At 35.6% G+C, this 25,931-nt stretch overlaps 2 protein-coding genes and 1 pseudogene across 2 annotated transcripts; 1 reads left to right on the forward strand and 2 right to left on the reverse strand.

Moving 5' to 3' along the window:
• The first annotated feature begins 1,155 nt into the window (after positions 1-1,155).
• On the forward strand, positions 1,156-3,220 carry LOC103938741 (uncharacterized protein At5g39865-like). The gene has a single exon (XM_009348778.3). It carries the CDS (start codon positions 1,665-1,667, stop codon positions 2,964-2,966), a length of 1,302 nt encoding a protein of 433 aa, XP_009347053.2. The 5' UTR covers positions 1,156-1,664; the 3' UTR covers positions 2,967-3,220.
• Positions 3,221-8,182: 4,962 nt separating this feature from the next.
• Positions 8,183-12,678, reverse strand: LOC125474369 (annotated as a pseudogene).
• Positions 12,679-22,540: 9,862 nt separating this feature from the next.
• Positions 22,541-24,231, reverse strand: LOC125474110 (transcription factor PRE1-like). Its single transcript, XM_048577546.1, has 2 exons — positions 23,643-24,231; positions 22,541-22,953 (listed from the first exon to the last, which is right to left on the reverse strand). Exons 1-2 carry the CDS (start codon positions 23,760-23,762, stop codon positions 22,798-22,800), a joined length of 276 nt encoding a protein of 91 aa, XP_048433503.1. The 5' UTR covers positions 23,763-24,231; the 3' UTR covers positions 22,541-22,797.
• Positions 24,232-25,931: the final 1,700 nt, after the last annotated feature.

Consider the following 25,931-nt stretch of genomic DNA (forward strand, 5'->3'; position numbering starts at 1 on the left):
CGAACATATATGTTATATATCAATGTATAAATAAACTGAAAACGGACAAATGCACTATATGAGATACTGTCCCGTGTTCTGGTGCAATGAAAAATCTCTCTATTCTTTGGCCTCTTTTTATTGATTATTTTATCTAAATGATCTCGTGGACTATGTAGACCAAAAAAAAAATTATGGTAATTCAAGTAAAATTTATTGTATTATTTTTTAAGTAATAAAGAAAGTTGAACTATTATTTCATTAGTTTGGCAAATAAAATAAAATAAATTGTACTAATAGTTTCCATAACTTATTTGGAATTTCACTTTTATCCATGTAGGTTTGTTATGTTGTTCTTTTCTTGCAGTTTAATTTTGTTAGCATTATTAATCCAATCCGTAAAATGAGGCAAAATTCCTTTCAAATTGGATTTTTGAAATGAGAAGACATGAACAAAAACAGAATGACAAAGCAACTTTGTTGACAATCAAGAATAAAGTTAAAATAGAACGGACGAACATGCACGAAAGTCATGATTGAAAGCGAAAATTCAAATAAATTACGAGGATGATTAATGTTATTTGGCTTAAAAGTAACACACGTGTTTTTTTATTATTAAGAGGAGGGAAGAGTATTCAAAAAATTCTAAAGATCGTGTAATCATGTCTGTTTATCGTACATCATGCGATCATAAATTATTTTAAATTTTAAATTTAAAATTAAATATAAATAATACATAACGAAAATTGACCACACAATGTACAATGAACGAACATGATTACATGATCCCCGGGTTCCCTAGGAAAAGAATGTGGCGATGATCCTTTTTCAATTCGAAATTGTTATATTTATTAAGAGGAGAGAGGAATTTCGAACCCGAAAAAGTAAGTAAAATTTTTATTAAGATATTGGATCACATGCAATACTTGCGTTTTTTTTTTTAATAAACGATATTATCTAAACTAAGAAGAAGAATATAGGCTTAATCTCACAATAAGTTAGCAATAATGTGAGTCAAATTAGTCTGCACCGAGAATCAAACCTGAAATTTCTCACTTATAATAAACTATTTTCATCAGCATTAGGTGAAAATTCAAGTAAACTACGAGGACTGTTCTAGTAAAAACTTAAATTTGTTACCAAGTCAAGACCCCATATATATAGACACATTCTATCGGGGAATGTTTGGGTTCTTGCTTCCACCCCATCGCAGTTTTCCCTTTTTCTTTTCTAGAGACGGGTGTGGGGATCGGAGGTGGGAACTTAATTAGAATGGTCTTCGCCCTCGTTCTTTGACTCTTCCATTCGATTCATTCCATTTCCTCCTCCCAACTTGTTATTCCCTTTCCCTTCTGGAATTTCATGCGTTTGTCCTCTCCCTCACGGACTGCAAATTCCACGACCGTCCAAGAAAATCCACTCCTTCGTCGTCCTTCTCCTCCAGGCTAGTCGCAGATTGGCTACACAGTTTCGAGTCTCTCCGCCATTAATGCGAGCTTCTCACGTGTGTCTATCTCTCTCGTTACGTGAATAAACGCAGAAAGAGGAATGATTCCAAATCCTTTTTGATAATCCTACAGTTTACCATTTCTCCTCAAAGAAATTTCGTTTCCGATCATTTAGAAGAACACCCTTTTGATATTTGATCGAATATCAGTTCGTATCAGATCGAGTTTTGGGGTCCGATGGGTTGCGCAACCTCGAAGGAAAAGCGGTGCCGGCACTGCGAGAGCGCCTATTCTCCGATTTCCCGAAGCTACTCAATGGACGTCCACCACCCGCCGCAGACCAAAGGTGACAGCTACCATGTCGTCGCCCTCACCTCCTCCACCTTAGGCTCTATCAATCGCCCTGCAAACAGAGTAATTGTTAACGGATGCGATGATACCAACAACGAGAAGGAGAACCTAATCGGTAACGGTCGCGAAAAGGATAACGTACACGGGAACAAGGAATTCTCAATGGGACTGATCGAAGCCAAGACGTGGTCGAATATGATCGACGCGAAAATCCCAAAAATCATGCCGAAAACACCCACCAGGACGCCGCCGGGCGAGCCGGAGACGATCAATACATGGGAGTTAATGGAAGGCCTCGAGGACATAAGCCCTCTCCGGTCACCAGCTAATCACCTCCGGAGCTTTTCGTTCCACGTTGTTCAGGACCCATGTCCGAGGCCGATTTCCCCTTCCGACCGCCCGAAATCGAGGTCCCAAGAAAATGGGAACTCCCCGCCTAAGCCGCAGCCAATGTGGCTTCAAATGTCGGATGAAAATGATCAGGTGAAATCCAATTCTTTGATTGCAGATTTTGATCCGGATGTGATATCCGCGTTTAGGAAATCATTATCGGAGATCAAATCCGAGGAAGATTCTTTCGATTTAGCGCATTTGGTTGTCAGAAAGGAGCCGGCCTGGGCCTGCGATGAAGTGTTGGAGGCCCAGGACAAGAAGGACAGGGACAGAGTGGTGTTGTACTTCACGAGCCTCCGAGGGGTACGAAAGACGTACGAGGACTGTTGCCACGTTCGGGTGATACTGAAGGGCATAGGGGTCCGGGTGGACGAGCGGGACGTGTCGATGCATTCGGGTTTCAAGGAGGAGCTGAGGGAGCTTCTGAAGGACGGGTACCATGCGGCTGCATTGCCCAGTGTGTTTGTGGGGAATAAGTACATTGGTGGAGCTGATGAGATTCGGCAATTGCACGAAGACGGGAAGCTTGAAAAGTTGCTTCAATCTTGTGAAAAACTGGATGGCGGAGGTTGTGGTGGCGGCGGCGGTGGAGTTTGTGATGCTTGTGGGGATATAAGGTTTGTGCCATGTGAAACATGTTCAGGGAGCTGTAAAATATATTACGAAGACATTGATCACGACGAAGAAGAAGAGGAGGAGGAGGAGGAGGACGCGGAGGAGGGTGAATCGGGGTTCCAACGCTGCCCGGATTGTAATGAGAACGGCCTAATACGCTGCCCCATATGTTGCTATTAGTCCTGAATTCAGGTACTAATTAGTTTTGACCATTTTTGTGCTTATTTTCTTTCCTTTATTTTCGTGAGTTGCTTGTTGTACAGTAAAGAGTTTTGGTACATTTGATGAGAAAAGAAAGAAAAAAAAAACCGCAACGGGAACCAGTGGAATAATGTTTTAAGGAGAAGCAGGTTACCTCAACCTATATGAGAAAGCCTTGTATTGTAACACTGTATGATCCTCTACAAGAATGAAATGCATAATATTGTCAAATATTTGTTCTTGTTTCACTTCCCTAAAACCCTGGTAGAACGTCTTATGAAGGCAACTTTCACGTCAAATCAGACTAGCATAAGGTCATATGAAATCAAAATATACTGTTGTGAGAAGTTCTTGATGAATAACATGATCGGTTGCCTCAACACAAATTTTTCTCCTTCACCATCTTTCAGAACTTTCTTTTCCTAATTACCAGTCGCATTTCATGAAAGTAGCATCTAACTTAAAGTTTATGCCCAAACTGTCAGACAAATCTACCCTACCACCGATTGTACAACCATTGACACCTATGAATTTTGTTAACGAGTCCCTCAACGTCTACCATCAAACAATGTATACATTTATCTCAGCATTCAAAAATTTGAGTGCACTCCCGAGCATCTCATAAATAATCTGAATATTTCAGCCATTAGATCTTAGTTTTTATACTTATAAACAAAAATTTAACAGTTAAACATACAAACATCTCAAAGACGTACCATAAAAAAGTACCTCCACGTTGGAAAAGATTCTCTCCGGATCCCTTCCTTCTAATGCACCAAGTCTAAAGATCCGAACCATTGAAATTTGATCAATCGGCTAAAGTTATTATAACTTTTAAAGTGAGCCCCTGTTTGTAGTCGTTGGATCAAATTTCAATGGCCCAGACAATGACGGAGCTAGAAATTTTTCATCGGGTGGGCTAGTTTAAAGATTTAAATCTTTATAAACAAAGAAACTTGATATTATATTTTTTACAGTATCAGCTAGCTTAAGAAAATTTTCATAAGGTGAGCCAAAAACTTTTGTTATTCAAACAAATTCAAACTTATACTGTTATACATATACAAGAAGCAATGAGAAAAAAGATGTGAGAAAAATAGATGGCTTGTAAACTGTATTATATAATTAAATCGAGAGAATTCGAATCAATGACTAAATGTATGGTGGGTTACATTCGAAAATCAATAAAAATTATATGTAAAATTTTATTTCCTACCGAAAGCTATCTAGGCTACAGCCCAGGGTAGCCCTTAATGTGGCTTCGTCAATGAGCCCAGATCCCTAGATTTAATGAATTAATTAAAAGAGATCCGAAGATGATCCATTTCTCTCCACGTTAACCCTATATATAAAGGGCGCTGCAGTTCTAAAAGGTAGAGCAGAATTGCTAGAGTGCTCGTGGTAATGCAGGCACATTGTTTCATAGATGTGGACGGCTGTGCACTCATTAGCACAAAATTCTGTACATATATATTATAGAAGAAGCAAATATAATTATAGTTAAGTGTGAAATTGTGGCATGTTGGTCATTTGGTTGAATAATTTATACTCAATAATATTTTTATGGTGTATTGTATGTATAGAAGTAGTTGGCTTCATCCATCTCAGAGATGGGAAGGGTCATCCAACATCCTTTGATGCTTCATGCCAAGCAAATTAGGTGATCATCGAAGAGTCAATGTCGGCGAAACAAAATAATGTTGAGTGGCCTGGTCAATCCACCGTGTTTCGACTTCTGATCAGTTTGAAAATAGTGGCTATTTTTACATATAAATTATAATTTGACATTCGTGAGAAACTTTATTTTTATTTTTATATCTTAATAATTTGTGCTTAATGTATATTTGTATTAAAGTGTAATTCGTGACACAAGTTATAGCCCGTTATACGTAAGAAATTAAACAATATTTCACATATCGACTACCTTAGATCATTTCTTTTTACAAGGCTAGTCAACAATCAATAAGACTAAACTATCATGGATTGGTCCAGTGGTTGGGACGAATTCAATTTTCAAGTCCGTCTTCCATATAACATGTCTTGAATTTGATTTCTAATGTTGGTGAATCACACAATAATGGTTCGAGAAAAGTTAAAATACATTTGTGAGTCTTCTTGACCTCCCAAAAAATAGATTAACACGATAGAGCCACCAACTTGTCTCTTTTTCTTAAAAATAAAAAAAAAAATAAAAAATGTATGCCAATGAGGCCATCACATTCTAAACCCAAGGAAAAGGAGTACGAATTAATTAGTAATATAAAATAAAATATTCTGAAAATTCGATTCTACAAAATAAAGAATTGATTAATTATCTTAGCTTTGGACTGGGGGAGGACGGCTCAAACCAAATTAAGAGAGATACTAGGCAGACTATAATATCATAATACGGCGCCATATACAAATGGTGGTGCCACTAAGGGACACAAGCACATACAAATTAATCAATAATGAGTGCCAAAAATGTTACCATCTCAACTTCCCTAATCTCATCCCTCATTGTTTGAGCAATCCAAGTCATATTAGGGTTTTCAGGCGAAGATTTTTACTTATAATCGAGATATATCATTTTAAGTCTACAAAACTCAACACATATCTTTTTCTATTTTAGCACTCATTATATGATGAGTGTTGCAAACTTCGCTCATGTTATTGAATTCTCTCATCTCGAGACCCTTAACATAATGAAATTGTTTTGGTTATGGTGATCTGATCACATCATCAGTAACGCGTTCTCATGAAATTATGAAACTATATTTTAGTCTCATCAGCTCTATACTAGCCTCACACGATGTAAGAACTGTCATCGTTAGACAACACTACTATTATTTCTCTCTAACATCGAAAATAACAATTGGCTACATGACACTTTGCATGCAATCAAATCATATCAATTTGGGTTGTTAAGAATTAGAGGCCACATTAATGTGGTGACAAAGGGATAGGAAGAAAAGAGTGTAATGAACAATTGTTTCTTGTCAAAAATATTACAGGCTTGTTTGTAACTACTTTTAAAATGGGTGAAAGCATTTTTAAAACAACTGAAAATGTTTTTAGTAAAAACGAACTGGTGTTTCTTGTAGGAAGCATTTCAAGTGCTTTTAGAATCTAAAAATATTTTATCTAATAACCCTTTCAATCATTTTAAGAGTGCTTCTAAATAAGCCCTAGGTCATTAAACAGCTGAAATAAAACAGTCCCTAGAGTAACGACATTATCTAAAAGTTGCATTTGGGACCAGTCCTCTGTCCTCCTCTATTTGTAAAAGAAGATTGAAGAAGAAAGTTGAGTCTACATATATTGTTGGATCGATAAGGTTGCCCCATATTCGGCGGATTCCCTGGAAAGTGATTCCCATACGTGAAAAGGGCAACAAGTTCCAGCCTTTTTACTTTCTAGTTGTATAATATGATTTGGACGATGGGAGTCTTAGAACTTGTTTGGAAATGATTTTAAAATGACTAAAAGCGTTTTTAGTAAAAATATTTTTGGGACCAATCTTCTATAAAAATGCAAGTGAATCCTCAAAATGCACTTAAAAGTGCTTCTTGCAAGAAGCACATAATTGGTGTTTTTTGCATGAAGCACTTTAAATGCTTTTATATCCCAAAAACATTTTTGCTAAAAACACTTTTAGTCATTTTAAAAACATTTCCAAACGAGCCGTTACACAACCATGTTTACAATATACGTTTTCCTCCTAAACCAAACAAAGCTTAGGAGCAAAGTCAGTGGACGTTCATAGTCTGCCATAAAGCTGAGATCTTATGATCCAAACCAATTGATTAATCAATCTCATTAAGCATGATTGCCGTGGGTTAGGGGGATGTAAACACCTCATCTCGACAGCCTTAAAACAGAAACAAGGAGGACTTTTGCATTCGAGTTCACTAAAATGGGTCCGAATGCTGGAATCCCCTTGTATGTCTTGGGGCAAATGAGTGAATATGATACGGCAACTTATTGAAGTTTTTGATGGATTAGGGCATCATAAACCAAAGAAAAAGAAAGGAAGAATTCTAACTTAAAATAGCGAATAGGAAGTCAAGGATTTGCGGAACTCTAAGAGCAAGTCCACGTCAAGTGTTTGGAAGGGGCGGACTTGCTCTAAAAACGGGGTAGGAGGTGTGTAGGGCGGTGGCACAAATCCTTGGGCGTGGGTTTTATTTGGTCGAATTCTTAGGTGCATGTCATATGCAGCACCACACTCACAAAAGGTGGGATTGAGTCGTCATCTTATGTGGCAACATGTCACAAAAGCATAAGGTGTGAATTTCAGTGTAACTATTTAATTAGGGCAAATCTTACATCGAGTGAGACTAACGTGAGATCGAGTATGATTAACATACATAGAATCTTACTTTTTTATGAGACGTGTTTTAACTATGGCATAATTTTTTTCAAGAGTAGGACACCATGCATTTGGACCCACCCGCTCCCACCCGTATGTACAGCGTCTTGCCTGCCGCTTAGGGTAGCCGCAACCTACAACTGCAATGCTGAATACGTGTATAATGATTGTTGGCAGATGAAGAACATCATAAAAAATTAGGAAGTGGTTGATGGGGAAGCAGAGGGAGTTGGGAAGATTAAACCTTAATTACGAAGACCAACAACCACAATCTTCGATGAAATTAATAATGTTTGAAATATTTTAACATTAATTGTGGTGGTTAACTAGAGTCAAGTTTCAGTTGCTGATCATCTCTCAGGATGCTGAATTTGTCGGGTGAGGCGAGAGATGAAGAAAGAAAATCGATGAGTTCAAAATGGCTAATGACATGTTTACTTTAGAATGAAGGATTGGAAGTTACGAATCGAGAAAGTGAAAGGAAGAATGGGCATGAGATCAACTACTGATGTTTTAAGTTTTTTTGTTACGGACTTCAACGTGGAACACACGAATTTTTTTTTAATCCATACGTGTCAATATACTCAGAGAAAGCAAACTTGTTTTGGTCAGCAAAGCAAATTATGGCTGATGGTTAGTGTCATTTGTAAATAAGAGCATTTAGATCATTTAACATAATAAGATCATTTGTGAATAATGACTTGTTTAAATATGTAACTTAAATGTGCAGTGGATAAAGCTTCGTATCATTTAACACAAAACAAAATCATAAAAATTATGAATAAAAAACGGCCCATTTGTAACTTTGGGCTTAGGCCTCATTCTGTATTGGTCCGGCACGGTATAGCTAAATTTTTTTGGTTTTTCTTCGGTATGTGTTTATAATAAGTATCAAGTACAACGTTTTTCACATCTCAGAGTGGTATATTACACGTCACTTTAAGCACCAAACACTTGAATGTGAGTACAGTACGACTTTAAACAAGAACACTACCTCAGTACCTCGTAGCGAAGGAAAATCCAAGTTTTTCTTCACAACAATTTCTAACCTAGGTTGGCATGTAACAAAAGTTGATTTATTTGCAGAGAAATTGGTAGACACAAAACGTTCTAGACAAATGTTGGAGATTATTTACCGCCATGACTACCCAAATCAGCTGCAGCTTTGCTTGCACGAGTCAATACATCTGAAAACCAAAGAGCTCCTTTGGCAAAGTAGCTGCTGTTGACCACAGCGCTTCCTGCTGCCACAGCTGCTTCCCCAGTATACGTAGCTGCGACCACCACCGCCGTTCCAGTAACAGTTGCAGCTGATTTGGTGATATCTGAAACATGGAACTTCTCGTCCACGGTTTTAACAACTTCCCTGCCTGCGTAAATTTTTTCAGTGAGGCCAATTCTGTCGCTGAGCTCACAAACCTTGGCTGCTGCAGTTGCTGAGAGTTGATGGGACTCGTCGAAAGCTTTGGCCTTGACTAATGCGTCCTTTCCCAAAACATATCCCTTGGATGCCAGTGTTTTGACTACCGTTACTGCTTCTCCCGGGGGTAGAGATGAACTGACTCGAGTGATAAGTCTGATAACATTGTACAGATTTAAGAAATAATTAAGTTTACATGAAAGATTGTTGTGCTAAGCTTGTGCTGTGATAAATCTTCAACCAAAACAGTCCAAGTTGTTAATTTACACCTACCGTTGAGCTAGTATTGCCTTCGGGGTAAGTAGAACTGTTCCAAGCATCGGATTCATCGATATAACTTCCCCAACTTGTTATGCATACACATTGATCTACGATCCTAGCTCCCTGAAATTTAAAAACAAGGAAGAAAGGAAAACTACAGTAAGCAACCAATATCAAATACCTGAGGCATTGTGACGCTAAAATTCATCCATATGAAAATGTAATCGTCTTTGTTAGAGTGACATCCGGTATTCCTGATCTAGATTCCATACAGGCAAATTTCAACAAATATGTGGGTTCTTCGCCATGTACTATCTCGACAAATTGTGCAATTGCATCAAACCGAGCATTATGCAATTCCAAGTTCGGGCTGACTTATTATGGATCTAGAGCTAACGAATCTCTAACAGAGAACGCAACTACACTTGATTGACTGAATTAAGCATGAAAAGCAACTTTTGCCACCCGGAAAGCATTGTCAGGGCTGAGTGACTGGCAACTTACGCTGAGTAATATCGCAGTTTGCAGAGCAAAAGCATCTCTGAATGTCACATATGCAGTAGAGGCATATTCGCCGGATCTGTTATCAATAACAAAAGCATTCTCCCACTCAGATAACACATTCATTAAGAAAATTTAGAGGACTTAACTCGATTAACATTTAGAAACTAGAACTCGTGCAAACATATGACTTCATGTATCTCATGACAGATGCTCTTATATTTTCTCGCAAAGCAAGCTTTCATTGAGTGAGAGCGGTTAGTTATCAAATGCGAAGTGTCTGCTGAAGTCCTGAAAATAGTTCTTCATGTATACAAATGTTTACGGATTTGTTACTACAGATGAGTCTGCTATGAACACAAAAATTTGGTTCAGTGAAAATCACAACAACGAACACAACTAAAAGCCAAAACAATCACTTCTGAACTTGTGGAAATCTCACATCATACCATTGGTACCATTGCTTATGCTGCTAACTTCAATTTCTTTAACAACTAAGATAAAGAAATTGAAGAGCCTTCATGAACGGCGTTGTTCCTTTTGACCAATTTCCAAAAACAAACTGCTTCTGACTGATTCAAGCAGTTTAAGGTGGACAAACCCCATATATAAACATGACTAAACAACCATTTTCTGGATTCAGTACAAAAACTCGGAAGCCTTCTCAATAATTAGAAGCAGGGGAAGATGAATTATACCTGATGATTTCAACATGCTCAACTATGAATTATACCTGATGATTTCAACATGCTCAACTGCACCACAATGACCGAAAAAGTTGTAAACATCCTCCTCTGTAGCTTTAGGGGACAAACTTGTAACTTCAGCGGTGTAACCACCCGGATACATTTTCCCGAAAAAACTGGATTGAGAGAACCTGGGAAAATGAAAGAACAATAAAAACCAGCTTATACAACAAACATAACTTGGACTCACAACAGCATTCCACAGCAAGGCTTCAACTGTCATTGCATAGAAGTCCTCAATGGAGGAATAAACGAAAGGGATAAGAAAATTATCAGAAACAGATAGAAGGTATTGTCATGTTTCAATCCAAATGTCATGTGATGATCATCCATCCCCCTAAGTGGTCCATACTGACGAAAATAATTTAACAGGAAGAACAAGAAAAAATTGAATGCTTCTAACATCAAGTGAAAGCCATGAGTTTTACAATGAGAACTTGATTAGTCAAAAATTAAAGTTAAAACTTAAATTTGTCAACGCTACGTTGTGCTACTAATTCATGTGGTGGTGGAACAGTTACTCCGAAAATGCAAGCATAATTACTGATTATAATTCTGAAAGAAATAAAGAAAGAGGGCAATCCTCAGAACCACCATAGAGTGTCAAATTCCTAAGAAACCAATGTCAACTCGCATTAAAGAATCAAAGAACGCAAAGAATCATTAGTGGGAAAGTGATAAACTTGAGCTATGATTAATTGCCGTGACTAATAAAGTCAAAGCTACATGTTGACCGTAGAAATTATAAAACCTATGGCTGAGTAACTATTGCGCTAATTATGCTAACTACTCGCTATTGAGCTCGGTCGGGCGAAAGAGATGGATGTGATAATGTGGTGATGAAACGCGCTGCTCACTTCTGCACTAAGCCACTTCAGCCAAGGAAGGAACACTCTCAGCTTTGGATTCTAAAACCTGAAGACAAGGTTATGCCTTGTGCTATAAAGGCACTATATTCGACCGCTTCAACTATATTCATGCAAATATAGGTGCGCCAAATCAGTATCAGGTTGTAGGAACAAAGATACTCAAAGGAGATGAGTGTGTTTAAGGTAATAGTGGTTCGGCCGTTTGAATGCCGAACTCTAAAATGCCCTTATCAGTAAACAATCATAGAACACCTCACTATGTTGAGAAAGGTGGTGAAATGGCCTCGTACGGCAAGAGAATCAGAGACACTTCGCCGGATGAGACTTGGAGTTAACCAACCGAACTAGAAGTAGTGTTGTTTAACCAAATTGAATGTACTCCTAGATCGACTGACCATACGGCTTCAGTGATGTTCACCCGAACTTGCCGGTTTATCAACCCAATGATGATTGAATGTGTGTAAGATTAGTAAAGCAGTTAGTGTTTTTCTCAGGGTATGAGAAGATTTCAAATAGAGCGTTTGTTTGTATGTTGAGTTGAAGGTCCTAACCACTTCTATTTATAAGGACATGCATGCCTTGGTTGATAAGTTCCATAAACAATTCGAATTCGATCATATACTATTAGAACTCTGTCACTGATCAAGCTTCTGCAAAGTGTTAATCCTTATCACATCTCCACGACATAATACGTGCCGAGCATCACCTAACCACCACCACATGCTAATCATCATCCCATCTTCGTCTAATCATTATTTAGATCAATGATTTATCCCTTTACAAGCCTAACAATCATTATTTAGATCATATCTAATGATATGGATTTGATGGTTATAGCATGACCATTCATTGGTAATGATGATTATCCCTTTACAAGCCTAACAATCCAACGCACTGCATGCTGGCTACCAAGACTACATAGCAAATTTGATGGAATTGCATCACTAATAAACATAAACCACACGTGCATAAAAACATGTATGGACCAAATCATCCCACTCGTTGATTACACCATCTTGATATTGGCTAAAAGACGTCAAAATAACCTCCGGAGATAAGTACTGTGATTATAAAACAAAGCATAATAATATCCACATAAAAAAGTTATCTTAACAGTTCTTCCATCCAACGGCTTAGAACTTTGTTCATTCAACGGTCTTAATTCCACGAGGCTGATGGTGTAATATTGAGTTCAAACACTACCGTAATTTTATACTATGAGAATCTAATTCGAAAGATGATTCTTGTAATGACAATTGGGAAAATCAATGAACTGAAAACCCCAGATAGAAAAGTTGATAAATTTGATAATTGTTGCAGTTTACATACCAGTTCTTGAATCTTGATGCGAGTTGCGAGAGCACTGTGAGAGGCTCCAACGAAGAAGAAGAGGAGCGTGGCGTTCGATTGCCGTTGGAGGAGCGTGGGCTAAGCCCTTTGTGCCGCCGTCGGAGACCTTTACGATCCGATTGGCGGGGAATGATCTAGTTTTCTGGTGGGTAGAAAATAATCATAAAGCCAAAAAGGTTCTTTTTTCATAAAATTAACAAAAAGAAATGGGTAAAAAGTGTTGACCAAATGAAATGATTCACGAAAACGGTGGCGTATTGCTTTAACGTCCAAAGATGTTCTTTTTTTTATTAAATGTCTAAAGATTGTTATTCATTTCAAAGCAAAGTCGGGATACTATTTGGTTTTCCAATTGGAAACTGGTATTAGCACTTTAAAAATCACATTCTACCCTCTACACAAGTGTATTTTTCTTTCTAATTATAAAAAGTTTGGAGTGTCAAATGAGATTTTAGAAGTGCTAATAACAATTCATCTTCCAATTTATCATAATTAATGTGAGAAATTCTACAAGATTGAGAGTCTTTGGAATTTCGAGTCCAAAAGTAAGAAAAAGGTATAGAATTTTTAATGATAAATTTTATTTAGATTCATTTATCTTTTTTCTACAACCAGCTTATTATTTTTTATTTTGAAATTTTGAATGTGTCCAATAATTCTTTCTTTACACCCAAAATGCAAAAGAATAAAAAATAAAAATAAAATTCAAGCACTAGAAAACTTCGGCCACCCTATCTCTCCAAATCCCAACCACTCTCAATTTCTACCCTTCCCTAACCCCCCATTGCCACATTCCCTACCATCCACAATGAAAAGCCAAAATATCTAACCATCACTATCCCCTTCCAATCTTTCTTAGTATATTGGCTCTCTTGCCACTTAAGCATGCAGCAGCTACAAGTATTCTTTCTAGTTGATGGTGGTATCTCTCAGCGTTTACCATAACTGTCAACTTCGATCCCAGCTAAGCTTTAGATATGCCAAATGGGTGAATCATGTGTTGTCTAAAAAGGGTTTAATTTGTCGTGTCAGTGTCTAAAAAGGTTTAAGTTGGGTGTAAAAAGAGGATAAATGGGTCTAAATAAAATTTCCTATTTTTAATTCTTAAGGTTACGTCATAATGCATTTCAACGAATGGAAAATGTCTATATTTTAGGTTTGTTGGAAATTTTAATATTAATATTATTATATTAAATTAAATAATTGAATGGAAATTGAAAGTGATGCCTTTAGATGGAAATATGTGTTTATCCTGAAGAGTTGCAACTTTTGACTTTTCATGAATGGTCATATGTTTTTCAAAGAGGTATCTCAAATTCTATAAATAGGGAAGCCCCCTATAATTATTTAACAACTTTTACATTCACATATTCATACACATAGTGCACTATTGTTAGAGAGTTTTGTAGTGTCACATTCAGTTCATATGAGATAGTATTCAACACAATTGTGATTCATTGGAGCCTTGTGATTTGGAATACTACTAGTACAAGGATATGGTCGTTGTATCTTAGGAGACAAGCGTCGTTCAACCATAAGCGCCGTATTGGGGCATAAACTTGTCTTAAAGGATGGAGTGTCCAACACTTGCCTCGACCATATTGAAGGTTTTTCTAATCCATTATGTTATGTTCATTTAACATTGGTTACTCATGTGCATTACTTTGATATATAATTGCATTCTCTATGTGATTTAATATAGCAATTAGACCCTAATTTTTCCAACAAAGTTCTCATTCAAGATTTGTCTATATGAAAGTGATTCAAATTCATAATTTTTTTTTTATCATCTAAAATGTGAAAATAATGTTTGATAAGAAAAAATTGAAATGAAAAATACGGATAAAAGCAGCAATGATTATCAATTTACATCTTTTTTAATTTTTTTAACAAACGATATTATTTACACCAATCGGGAATGGTGGGCTATAAGGCTCATAATGGCCTAGCATAAAGTGGTTCAAATTCACCTTTGGCAAAAATCGAACATAAGACCTCTCACTTAGAAGTGAAGATGAATACCACTAGATCGTAGTACTAAGTGGCAAGTTGTGGACATTGTAATTGTAGAAAGCTTGTTATGAGCAATATGTATATGCACCTCTAAGGTATATATTTATCTACATCAACTTAGATAATAAATAAATAAATCATATACTATGCTCTCTTTGCCAAATCAAGGCCTAGGTTCGAATTTCGTTGCCAGCAATTTCTCTGATAGGAGTATATTTATGCGACTTTGTTAACTTGTTTCTTTGCATTTAGTGAGTTAGTTTCTATTTATTATAGTGATTTAGTTTATTTTCGTATTATTGTAGGTCCAATTGGTGAAAATGACAATAAAGGGCTAAATGGAGCATTTTGGAGCAGTTTTGGGCTTGGATTGGTTAGCATGTGTGTGGAGCATAATGGATGGACGTTTTTGGAGTTTTACATGTGCTAAATATGTCCTACAATTTGGAGAATCAAATTTGGAAGCTTGGAAGACAAGGAATCAACTAAAAAGAATGAACCTTATCCAATCTTATCCAAACTAACCTAATCTAATCCTACTTTATCTCATCTTATCCAAACATTATCCCAATTTATCCAACATTATCTTAGATTATTTCCAGCTGCAAAAGGAGTCCTTATCCTATTCTAAATCATTCCTCTCTAATTCAAGGAGTCCTAAAGCAATGCAAATGCCCTATCCTTTTCCTCTTTGGTTTCTCCCGAACCCTAGCCTATAAATACACATTGTTGCCGCAACTTCCATGGGGAGAGAGAGCTTTAGAGATAATTTCAGAGATAAAATATAAAGAGTGTCGCAGCTTGCAAGGAATGAGAGTTTGGAGCCATGCCTGCCATCCAAGGCCTTTGGATTGCTGGAGCGTTTCTAGGTGTATTATATCTCTAGTTTTTAGTTCAATGTTTGTTTTAATTTGGTTTTCAGTTATGATAGACATGTGGAACTAATTTCGTTTTAGCTAGAGGTGAATTCAAAGCCATGAACATATGTGTGATATGAATTGATTACATCCAGTTATTGTTTAATAAATCGTGAATGCAATTTACTTATCTGTTTGATTGATAACTTATTCTTGTATGTTGATTAAGGTGGCCTACTTAGTTTGCATGCATGAATTTAATGCTAAAATATAAGGGAATTTCACCTAATAGTTATGAACTTATATTTATAAGTAGTGGAAATCACTAGTCATGATTGTGTTAAGTAAATGTCTGGTAGGAGTATCATGCAGTTCACAGTTACGAATGCCTTATCAATACTTATGATTTTCATAGAACTTCATGATCTTTGATATGTATCTCTATCATGTAGTTCATAGAGGGAACTTGATAAGAATAATTTGATTGCGTCGCTGAGTCCAATTCAATAAATTTAGGAAAATCTGATGGTTAATATGTGTAGTTCATGGTTAACTTTGGGCATTGTCATTCATGGTTTATAGGAATAATAACTGGAAATCGATTTGTGTTGCATATGTGTCATGTGTGGAGAAGGACCATTTAGCTAGCATTTCACTCCTTAAGCTACCTTAGTTTCGTACCACCCTTACTTTGTTTATGCACCCTACTTAGTTTTAGTTTAAAATTCGTCTAAACAAACCCCCCCCCCTTTAGTATTTCGTGTTAATTTACTTCAATTTTCATCCAAAACACCCCTTAGTGCTTGTTTTGTGTTATTTAGTCAGTCTAGCTTGGTCTTCTGTATTTGAGTCTAGTTTTCAGTTTTTGAGTCAAGTTAATGTTGATTAGCATCCCTTCTAATCCCCGGCCTAGAACGATCCCTACTTACGTATACTACAATTGTCTAAAAAGGGTTTAATTTGTGTGTTAGTTTCTACCACATCATCCTCTTGGTGGGCGATCTATAAAAATCAAAAGAAGGGCTAAGACCCCATAAGTCTTAAAGAGACTTGTGGTGTGCCCTGATATTAGGATGAATTAGCCTCCCCTCCCCCTAAACATAAAAAAAATAAAAAAAAAAAAAATAAAAAATAAAAGTTAAGAGAGATGAAAGAGATACCAATACAGAGTGCGAGGAGAAAGTATGTGGAGTGGCGGATCTAGAAATTTCTTGTTGGGAGGCAAGATATTGTAGCCAAACCCCACACCAATTTTCCCCTTCATGCCCACTGTCCACTATACTATTTTTTAGTATGCTGGGAACATGGTTCAGTACACTAAGTGTCATAATACATTTGCTTATATTTTTTTTTAAGTTTCCAACCAACTGTATTAATATACTTGGTATGTCAGACCGTATTTCCGGCACACTAAAAAATATCTCACAAAGACAACTTGGCCCTCTCAAAGAAAAGATAATGCTAGGAAAACCAAAATTTTAAACTAATTTGCAAAGTAAATGACGTGTCATAAATAGAAAATATACACGTTAATCAAATCATCAACCATTACATCATTTAGTTTACTTTAAAATTTAAATATCCTTAACATTTCCCATTAAAAAAAAATAAAAAAAAAATCTTCTATATAAATTTCGAAACATCGTAAATAGCAAAACACGCGAATAGGGGCAATAGCCTTAACTCTCACATACGCTACCCTTATGCCTTTTTCTTATCTTTTTTTAGTTTAGTTTTTTTTTTTTTTGGTGAACGCCTTTTTCTTATCTTGGCTAGAAGATCTTATACCACGTCAAGCAAACATCAACACACCGAAGTCATATGGACTCATGACTTGCAAACTATGATCATATATGCATCTAAGTGCTCCAAAATACCTAATTAAGTCACAACTAATAACTCCTTCCAACCGGCAGCCAAAGCCTTGGAGGATTGGATGAATTAGCATCTTGTTTACTTATCCTATATCAATAGTTTAATATGACTCTGTTTTCTTATATTTTCTTATACATCAATTTAATTATATAGAAAACTATATTTTAATCCCTAAATAAGATGAAGTTTAGAAAATTGTCTTATATAAGATTAAAAATTAATTTTAGTCCCTAGACTCTATTTAATGCAAGCAAATGTATTCAATGTTTCTTTTTTTATTTATAATTTTATGAATTTAAATTTTATGAAAATATTATAAATTTTAATTCTCATTATGGTAGGCATCTTATATAAGAAAATATTTTCGTAGAGATTTTTCGGTACACTTATGTTTTTGCATATTTTCTTATCTGCAACTAATTCATAAAAGGGAAAACTTGATATAGGTCCAATTTTTTTAGCCAATAGTAGGAATAGTCCAATTTATTAAAATAAGTCCAATTCCTTAAATCTTATTATTTTATTATCAATAATTATCTCTTCAATGATAAGATTTATTATAAAAATCAAATTTCTTCCTAATTATCTCTTTGATTATTTTTTTTTTGTTTTTTCTTGTTCTTTACCCCGTTTTAAACCCCATTTATAGATTTTATTTTTTATTTTTATAATCAACCTATATCACAGGTTAATTATATTTATCTACCTATATGACAGATTTTTTTTTATAATCAAGTAAGATTCATGTGTCTTGCTTGTAGATATATTATGTTTTTTTTCTACCTTTTAGTTAGGTTTCATATCTTACTTATAGGTATGATATACATTCATATATTTGTTACTTGAGTTAGGGTAGAATGATTTGCAGATAGATTTATGTCAATATATAATTTTTTTTTGTTATATGATATTAATTATATTTTTTTGGGGTTGAAAATGCATAATATTAGAAGCTTTTAATTGATTTTTAATATTTTTAGAAAATATAAAATGAGCACTAAAAAAATAAATATATATATATATAATTAGGTAATTGGACTCACTCCTAAAAATCATCTATGTTTTTGGACCTGGATCTAAAAGCCCCTTGATAAAAATATATTTAGGTACGAACATTTCGGTACAATGGGTTAGTATAATATGTCTAGGTACGGACATTTCGGTACACTAGTTTAGTATAATATATTTAGGTACCGACATTTCGGTACGCTAGTTTAGTATCATATAGTTAGGTACGAAATTTTGGTACACTTATGTTTTTACATATTTTCTTATTTGTCACTAATTCACTATAATATATTTAGGTACAGGCATTTTGGTACACTATTTTAGTAAAATATATTATGATGTGGATGTTTAGGTACACTAATTGGAGCAAGTTAAATAAAATTGTATACCAATAAATTTAAAATTTAATGTAATAACATTAAATAAGTTATCTATTAAATATAAAAACTTTGACAAAAAAAAAAATTCTATTAAATATAAAAACAAAAATATAATTTGAATTTGAATTAAGTACACATTAAGGGTCTAAAATCAATAATCAATCTAACACCGGATTTGTCACATCCCGGCCCGGGGCGGACCACTTCCCGGGCCCGCTCCACCACCGTAGCACGATATTGTCCGCTTTGGGCTCCGACCACGCCCTCACGGTTTTGTTTTTGGGAACTCACACGAGAACTTCCCGATGGGTCACCCATCCTGGGAATGCTCTCGCGCGCTACTCGCTTAACTTCGGAGTTCCCACGGAACCCGAAGCCAGTGAGCTCCCAAAAGGCCTCGTGCTAGGTAGGGATGAGAATATACATTTAAGGATCACCCCTGGGCGATGTGGGATGTCGCAATCCACCCCCCTTAGGGGCCCGACATCCTCGTCGGCACACACGCGACCAGGGTTAGGCTCTGATACCAAATGTCACATCCCGGCCTGGGGGGGACCACTTCCCGGGCCCGCTCCACCACCGTAGCACGATATTGTCCGCTTTGGGCTTACCATTCCCTCACGGTTTTGTTTCTGGGAACCCACTGGGAAGTTGCTCGTGAGTTCCCAGAAACAAAACCGTGAGGGAATGGTAAGCCCAAAGCGGACAATATCGTGCTACGGTGGTGAAGCGGGCCCGGGAAGTGGTCCCCCCGGGCCAGGATGTGACAGGATTTTTTTTTAATTTTAATCTTCTTGAAGGATTAAAATTCAAAAACCCCTTAATTATATGATAACTAAACGGAGTACTTCTATCTCTTTCTTCCTTTGTTTGTTAGCAATCAAACAAAAGTTTATGTAAATTAAAGTTTGCATATTCCTTGGTTTATGCTGCTAATTATTTGATTAAATAATTTAAATGTTGCGTACTTATAAGGCAATCTCCTCGATGGATTCATTTATGTTTCTTCCAAAGTTGACAACCTCCATCTGCAGAAAATTAGTCTCTTCGTGTTTCTTAATCCAAGAAATTTCCTATAAACCCTCTCCTAATCATCTAGCTACAAGTTAATAGTTTGTAGATGACCCTCCCATGAATGGTCAAACTCATATTTATCTTTCCGATATCAAAGTGATCAGGAATCAACGAAATCAACAGTTTGTCCTTTTATAATAGGTCTAATCTTAATTATATGTGATTGATTGGCAGCTTGAACTGTTTGCTCTTGCTTCAATTTGAGCATGACATTATATGGTTGCAACTTGCATGCATGCATTAACGAATATGTCACATATGAATTGGTTTGTCAAAAATACTCATAGATATGCATGTAGTGGATATTGCCCTAGTGGTTAGGAACTTTCTAACTTACGGCGTTCCGAGTTCAAATACTGATCATTCATTAATTTAGTGTGAATTAGTTTAAAATATCATTTGTAATAATAATAATAAATAAATAAAATTCGTAGATGTGAGATGTAAACAAGTATATATATATATATATAGTAGTAATAAATTTGATTATATTTTCACACAATTCAAATATGAACAAAAAGTCGCTACTTGGTATTAATCTTTCGATAATTTTAGAAAGGATCTACTAATGTTTAAGTATAAGATATTGGTCAACCAGAGACCGAACTAAAATATCCCACATATATACATATTAAATATCTAGCACTTGTAACAAATGATCAGTTAGTCACATTATATACACACGAACACACACAGAGACATATATATACATCATTTTGGTTCCGGTCCCTAATCAACTTATTTTAGACTGAAATCTTATTTGTTTAAATTCTTTGATCGAGGTCCTTAACATTATTTAAGAGATTTAACTCATATATTCATGCATTTAATGTCCCACAAATTATGAAATTTAAACAAATTCAAATAATATTTTTAAAATGTAATAAATACTTGAAAATAAATATTAGAATAATACTGTTCTTCACAAAATTATAGCAAAGAAAATAATGTACCAACATAATTTCTTAACATATTGTAAAAAATAACTACTGATATATTTTAAAACATAAAATAAATACTTATAATTAGCATGGGTACATTTAGTAAAATATAAAATGGGTACAAATAAATTAAAAAATATGGGCACAAAAAGAAATTAATATAAGGGTACAAATTAAAAGTGAAAAGAAAATTGGTACAAATAAAAAAAGGGTTGCAAATTAAAAATGGGTACAAAATAAAAAAATATGATAAAAAATTTAACCATAAATATAAATATACCAATTGTTAATTTCTAACACTAAATGAATATATTTAGAAATAACAAATATTTTATTATTGAAATAATTAATGACGTTTATTAATACCCAGGGACCTTGATCACAAATTGAAAAGGAATAAGGTTTTAATCAAGGGAATTACAAAAAGAAGGATGGAAACCTAATATATATATATATGAGAAAACTGCTGATTTTTCCCCTGAACTTTTACTTAGCTTTCAATTTCTCCCCTAAATTTTTTATTTGGAAAATCAAGGACTTAAACTAATTTTTTTTGCCAATTTCCCCTACCATTAGTTTTTCATAAATTCCATCCAAATTAACGTTAACACTTATCACGTGCACACTACGTGACTCTCATTTGAGGACAAAAGTGTCACTTCGCTAGACCTTCAAATACAAAAGCTATAGAATCACACAGATTTGCAAAAGTTGACATTCTAGAAATTTAGGGTTTTCAATTATTTTAAAAAACAAAGCGACCGAACTACTCACAAATGTTGTGCACATGCTTCAATTAACAGAAATTTAGATGAAATGAACGAAAAACTAATAGCAGGGGGAAATCGGCCAAAAAAATTAGTTTAAGTCCTTAATTTTCCAATTGAAAAGTTTAGGGAGGAAATCGAAAATTAAGTGAAATTCAGGGGGAAAATCGGTAGTTTAATATATATGTATGTACCTGTACCTGATAAAGTTGTTTTCTTCGTACACAACTTGGCAAACCCTATGAGCTAGAAATACCTTGATGCAATTGCAGAGTACTGAAAGCTTACGGAATATATATGACTAATTTTTCATCATGATGCCGATTGCTTACTCTCTGATCCAGTCTAAATTCAACTGATTATCATTTAAGCAATACAGATAATAATTAGAGATCTGGATAACCATTTCACAAGTTGAATGTTAATTAACGAAGAATATTCTTACAGTTTGATTGAGTTGTGAGCTTTGACGATGTTACATTAGAATGTGAGCATTCAATTCAAAATTCAATTAACGACAATGGTCAAAATCATAGGAACACTTGTGCAACATTTTACTTCGCTGCAGACTCCTAAACTCAGCTCATGCCTAGGACCCTAGTTTGTGAACATGAACAAACGACAATCATGATCAAATTATTTTCACGTGAGTATTTGGTGGCTGTTTTGCTAATCTTGCGACTTATTGGTGTTGCTGTGCCACTATCTATTATATTATTAAATTAAACAGGCAAGTTAATTGATAATCTTCCATGCACGATGGTCTGTTGGAATTTATCTCTAATGGGTAAGTTAATTGAGATAAGACTGATTGAGTTGCTCTTCTATATACTAAGTTTAAGTCCAGAACCAAAAACCACACTGCCTGAAAAGGATAAACGAAGAACACTAAGCTTCTACGTAAATGCAGTGCTCAGATATAAATTTATTTCTAGCTAGTTTCAGTTTCGATGAAGCCTAGCTAGTTTCTGCACGTTTGTAAATGCAGTGCGCATGTATAATTTTCTAGCTAGTTTCAGTTTCGATGAAGCCTAGCTAGTTTCTGCACGTTTTTGTTTGTTTGTCGATCCCCTAATTCTCTTTACGTTTATTCAAATGCAAAAATTAAGTAAAGTTGCGAGATTGTGTAGAAAAAAAGAGTGCAGAAATCACTTCTTTATAGAAATTGGAGAAAGTAAATAGGTTTCTTTCTTTATAATAGGACTTGCTAGTAGCAGTGCAAGTCCTTCAATTTACTAAACACTCTAATTAACCACACACGATATTTCTAAATACATACAATACAAAGTACTATAACCTGGAAACAAATAGAAGGACAATTAACTATATAATTAAAACGACAATATATATATATATATATGTATATAATTAGGGTTGCTCGTGATTTGATGATCCATCTACTGCATAATCAAGCTCCTAATTATAGCGGCCTCCGGACTATCAGCCTCAATTGTAGAGAGCAGTTGGGAGAGTCGCTCGCTTAGGTCGTCAACCTCTCTGTGTAAGTTTCTGATGTAGCTGCAAGTCTCTTGTAGGACCTTAGATGCTGGTGCCTGCACCATACACCAAAGTAAAAGCCATCCCAATTAGCGCCATAACTACTGGCTTTCTAAAATTTTCACAACACATTTTAAGGAAATATTTTTTTTTTCAGTGTGACGGTAATTAACAAAACTATTATACAATATTCAGTTTGCGTACACAGAATAATCTCTCTATATGCATACATATTATATATGTATAACATATAAATTCTTCAAGTTCTAAACATATCACATGTCACATAACACATGACACGTGATGAGGTTTACTACTAGATGGTCCAACTTCAACAAGACAGTGTTTAGGAATATATGGGTCAATGGGAAACCCATATTATTAATTATCAACCCATATATCTAGTTCCTATGGAAATGTATCAATCCCTTGATGTCCGGGTCAAGTTTAGACTACTCGAAAAGTCCAATAGACTACAATATTTTACTTTACATGCGTTCCTAAAGTGCATTTTCTTTTTGCTCCATGATTATCTACCTGCACTTGGGTTGTTTAGAATTCTTCAAATCCAGATGCATATGTTTCATGACATAGAATTGTTATCGACACTTACAAACAAAGTCTTATATTACTGATTATACGCGCTTTTAACAGTTCAGTTACTAATTTACCTGAGAAAATGAGTGCGAAATCAATGACTTTATTTTAGATGTATTTTCTTTGAGAGCAGAGAGGAAGAGTTTACCTTGTTGGAGCGCCTATCTCGAATCTCAGGAACCAGTTGACGTAATTTGGACACCAGTTCGATGATTTGGTCATCTTTGATCGCTGGAGTACCTGACTGCCTCGACCTTCTGCTAGACATGATCCCCTGCACCTAGCTAGCTAGCTAGACAAGTAGCTATAGTTTTATATATCGTTCTCAGAACATATATATATGTTCGTATGTATGATCAGCCTGGCTAGCTATGGAGCTTTATACATCATATATAAGATTTAAGAACGAGAATATTAACCTAAAAGAGGCTAGCTAGTAACAGAAACACTGGAAAAGCGGAAAGCGAAGGAGAAGTAGATGAAAGAACAAGGAGAAGGAGAAGAAGAAGAGGAAAAAGGGTATCTGCCTATCTGGTAACAGAAGAAGTGGTACTAGCAATCCTAGAAATAAGGTATATGAAGAGCTTAGCCCCAGACAGTGATAAGAGAGATATAAAGAGAGGAAGGACCACTAGGGAAAATAGCAGAGAGAGAGAGAGGGAGTACAATAACATAGACAACGATGTTGGATGTGAAGAAGACAACCGCGCATTGGAGAAAGCAGTCTGCTAGTCCTGGTATTTTAAGCCAGTGAGAGAGAGATATGAGAGCGACGAAATTTTTTATGGGTAGTCCAAACATAAGTTATGTGTATTATTCACGTGTTATAATACAGATGAACGATGTGGTTGGTATACCTCTATGTTTAAGGTATTAATAAAAAAAAAATGAATTTCCGTGCTAAAATTTCAACGTGAATATGTTCTAGGTACATAAAAGATTAGTTAGGCGTTGTGTGTGTGTGTTCCCGAGTTGGGGTTTGATTTCAAGTGGGCTTCAAGAAAGGTGTTCGATTTTGAGCTAACAAAGTGGGGCCTTCATGTACATGTCTCCATACGCAACACCATGTGATCATAGGATACTGATCCTCTCAACTTGCACAACTAGGGTTACTGAATTTTATTCACCAATCAGCCACTGCCACGTTTGCGCCCCCTTTGTATTTCCAGCCATGGCTCCTATGTTTCAGGGCAGTCATCTCCAGATGCAGGTATTTCTTTCTACTCCATTATTCTGACTTGGCATTCTACGGTTGGTTTTGAACACAAGGCTGGATTAGTTACATACATTGGGGCCTCTACTTGACAATAGATAAACTTCTCCGGTCAGTTTTCGCACCGAGTGAAACTAAGTGGAACGTAAATATAATCTTATGCTTTTTTTATACACATAAGCATTCTTCGGATGATGTGGGTGGTCAGGGTGTCTAATAAAAAATCAATATGTCATGCTTGGTAAAAAATTAACTAGTCAGATTCTTAAACTTCAATGGAGTTAGTTTTCGAACTGTATATTTGAAATATTTCTTTCATATTATCCCTCGGAAATCATATCAAATCTTCTTATGTATATGCATTAAGCAAATTGTAAATGAAATATTCAATTCGTTTTAACCAAGCAAATCTCTACTGCGTCTCTGGCTATGAGTTTATATTTGTTTTCCCTTCTTTTTTGGGACACAACTACGTGAGCACTGCTTAGCACAAGCTTCAGGGTCACATGCCAATTTCCTGGCACACACGACACCCCAAGTGGCACACCATAAACCTGAGTACATACAAGAAGAGGTCCAGAGGTGGGAGGTGTTTTCTAGAACAGGCATAGATGTGAAATTTCCAGGCTTTTGTCAAGCACTGTCACGTGCGACTATAAAATTAAACGACCCCCTATTTGTCTGCAAGGACCCCTCCTCTCTCTCTCTCTCTCTCTCTCTCTCAGTGAGCCTCTTGTGTGGTGTGTGCCTATGTGCTGCATGTGTGTGCATTTTGTCGCAAATTTTATTTTAGCCAACAACCAGCAAGATCTTTAACTACGATCGTTTTGGGCACCCACCAACCAAATAATATAATTCCAACCCTAAAGATAAAACGAAATGATATTGGTATAAATATGTTGTGTGGGTATGTATCTTTCATGTTTCTAGACTCTAATCCACAGGTAATAAGTTATGAATAAGATCATAAACGTAATCACACATACTAAAGAACATATAACTAGGGTTTACTAATGGACGTAGATACATTGGATTATGATCTACAATTAGGGTCTAGTAAAAAGATTTATTATTTAGTAAAACGACAATATTCTAATCTTTCAGATGAGCCTTTATGTCACTACAAAAAAAAAAAAAAAAAAAAAACTCCCTTTCCAGACGAAATGGTACATGTATTATATGTACCCTAAAGATTTACATATAGATCAAGAGGAAATTAACTTT

Source organism: the organism of the source record quoted next, unplaced genomic scaffold, assembly GCF_019419815.1.
Source record: "Pyrus x bretschneideri cultivar Hongxiangsu unplaced genomic scaffold, Pyrus_bretschneideri_v1 Contig12, whole genome shotgun sequence".
In the NCBI taxonomy this organism is placed as follows: domain Eukaryota; kingdom Viridiplantae; phylum Streptophyta; class Magnoliopsida; order Rosales; family Rosaceae; genus Pyrus; species Pyrus x bretschneideri.

Coding starts and splice junctions, on each gene's coding strand:
- LOC103938741 (XM_009348778.3), top strand. CDS start 1,665: ATGGGTTGCGCAACCTCGAAGGAAAAGCGGTGCCGGCACTGCGAGAGC.
- LOC125474110 (XM_048577546.1), bottom strand. CDS start 23,762: ATGTCTAGCAGAAGGTCGAGGCAGTCAGGTACTCCAGCGATCAAAGAT. Junction 22,954..23,642: donor GAGATAGGCGCTCCAACAAG/GTAAACTCTTCC, acceptor TGTATGGTGCAG/GCACCAGCATCTAAGGTCCT.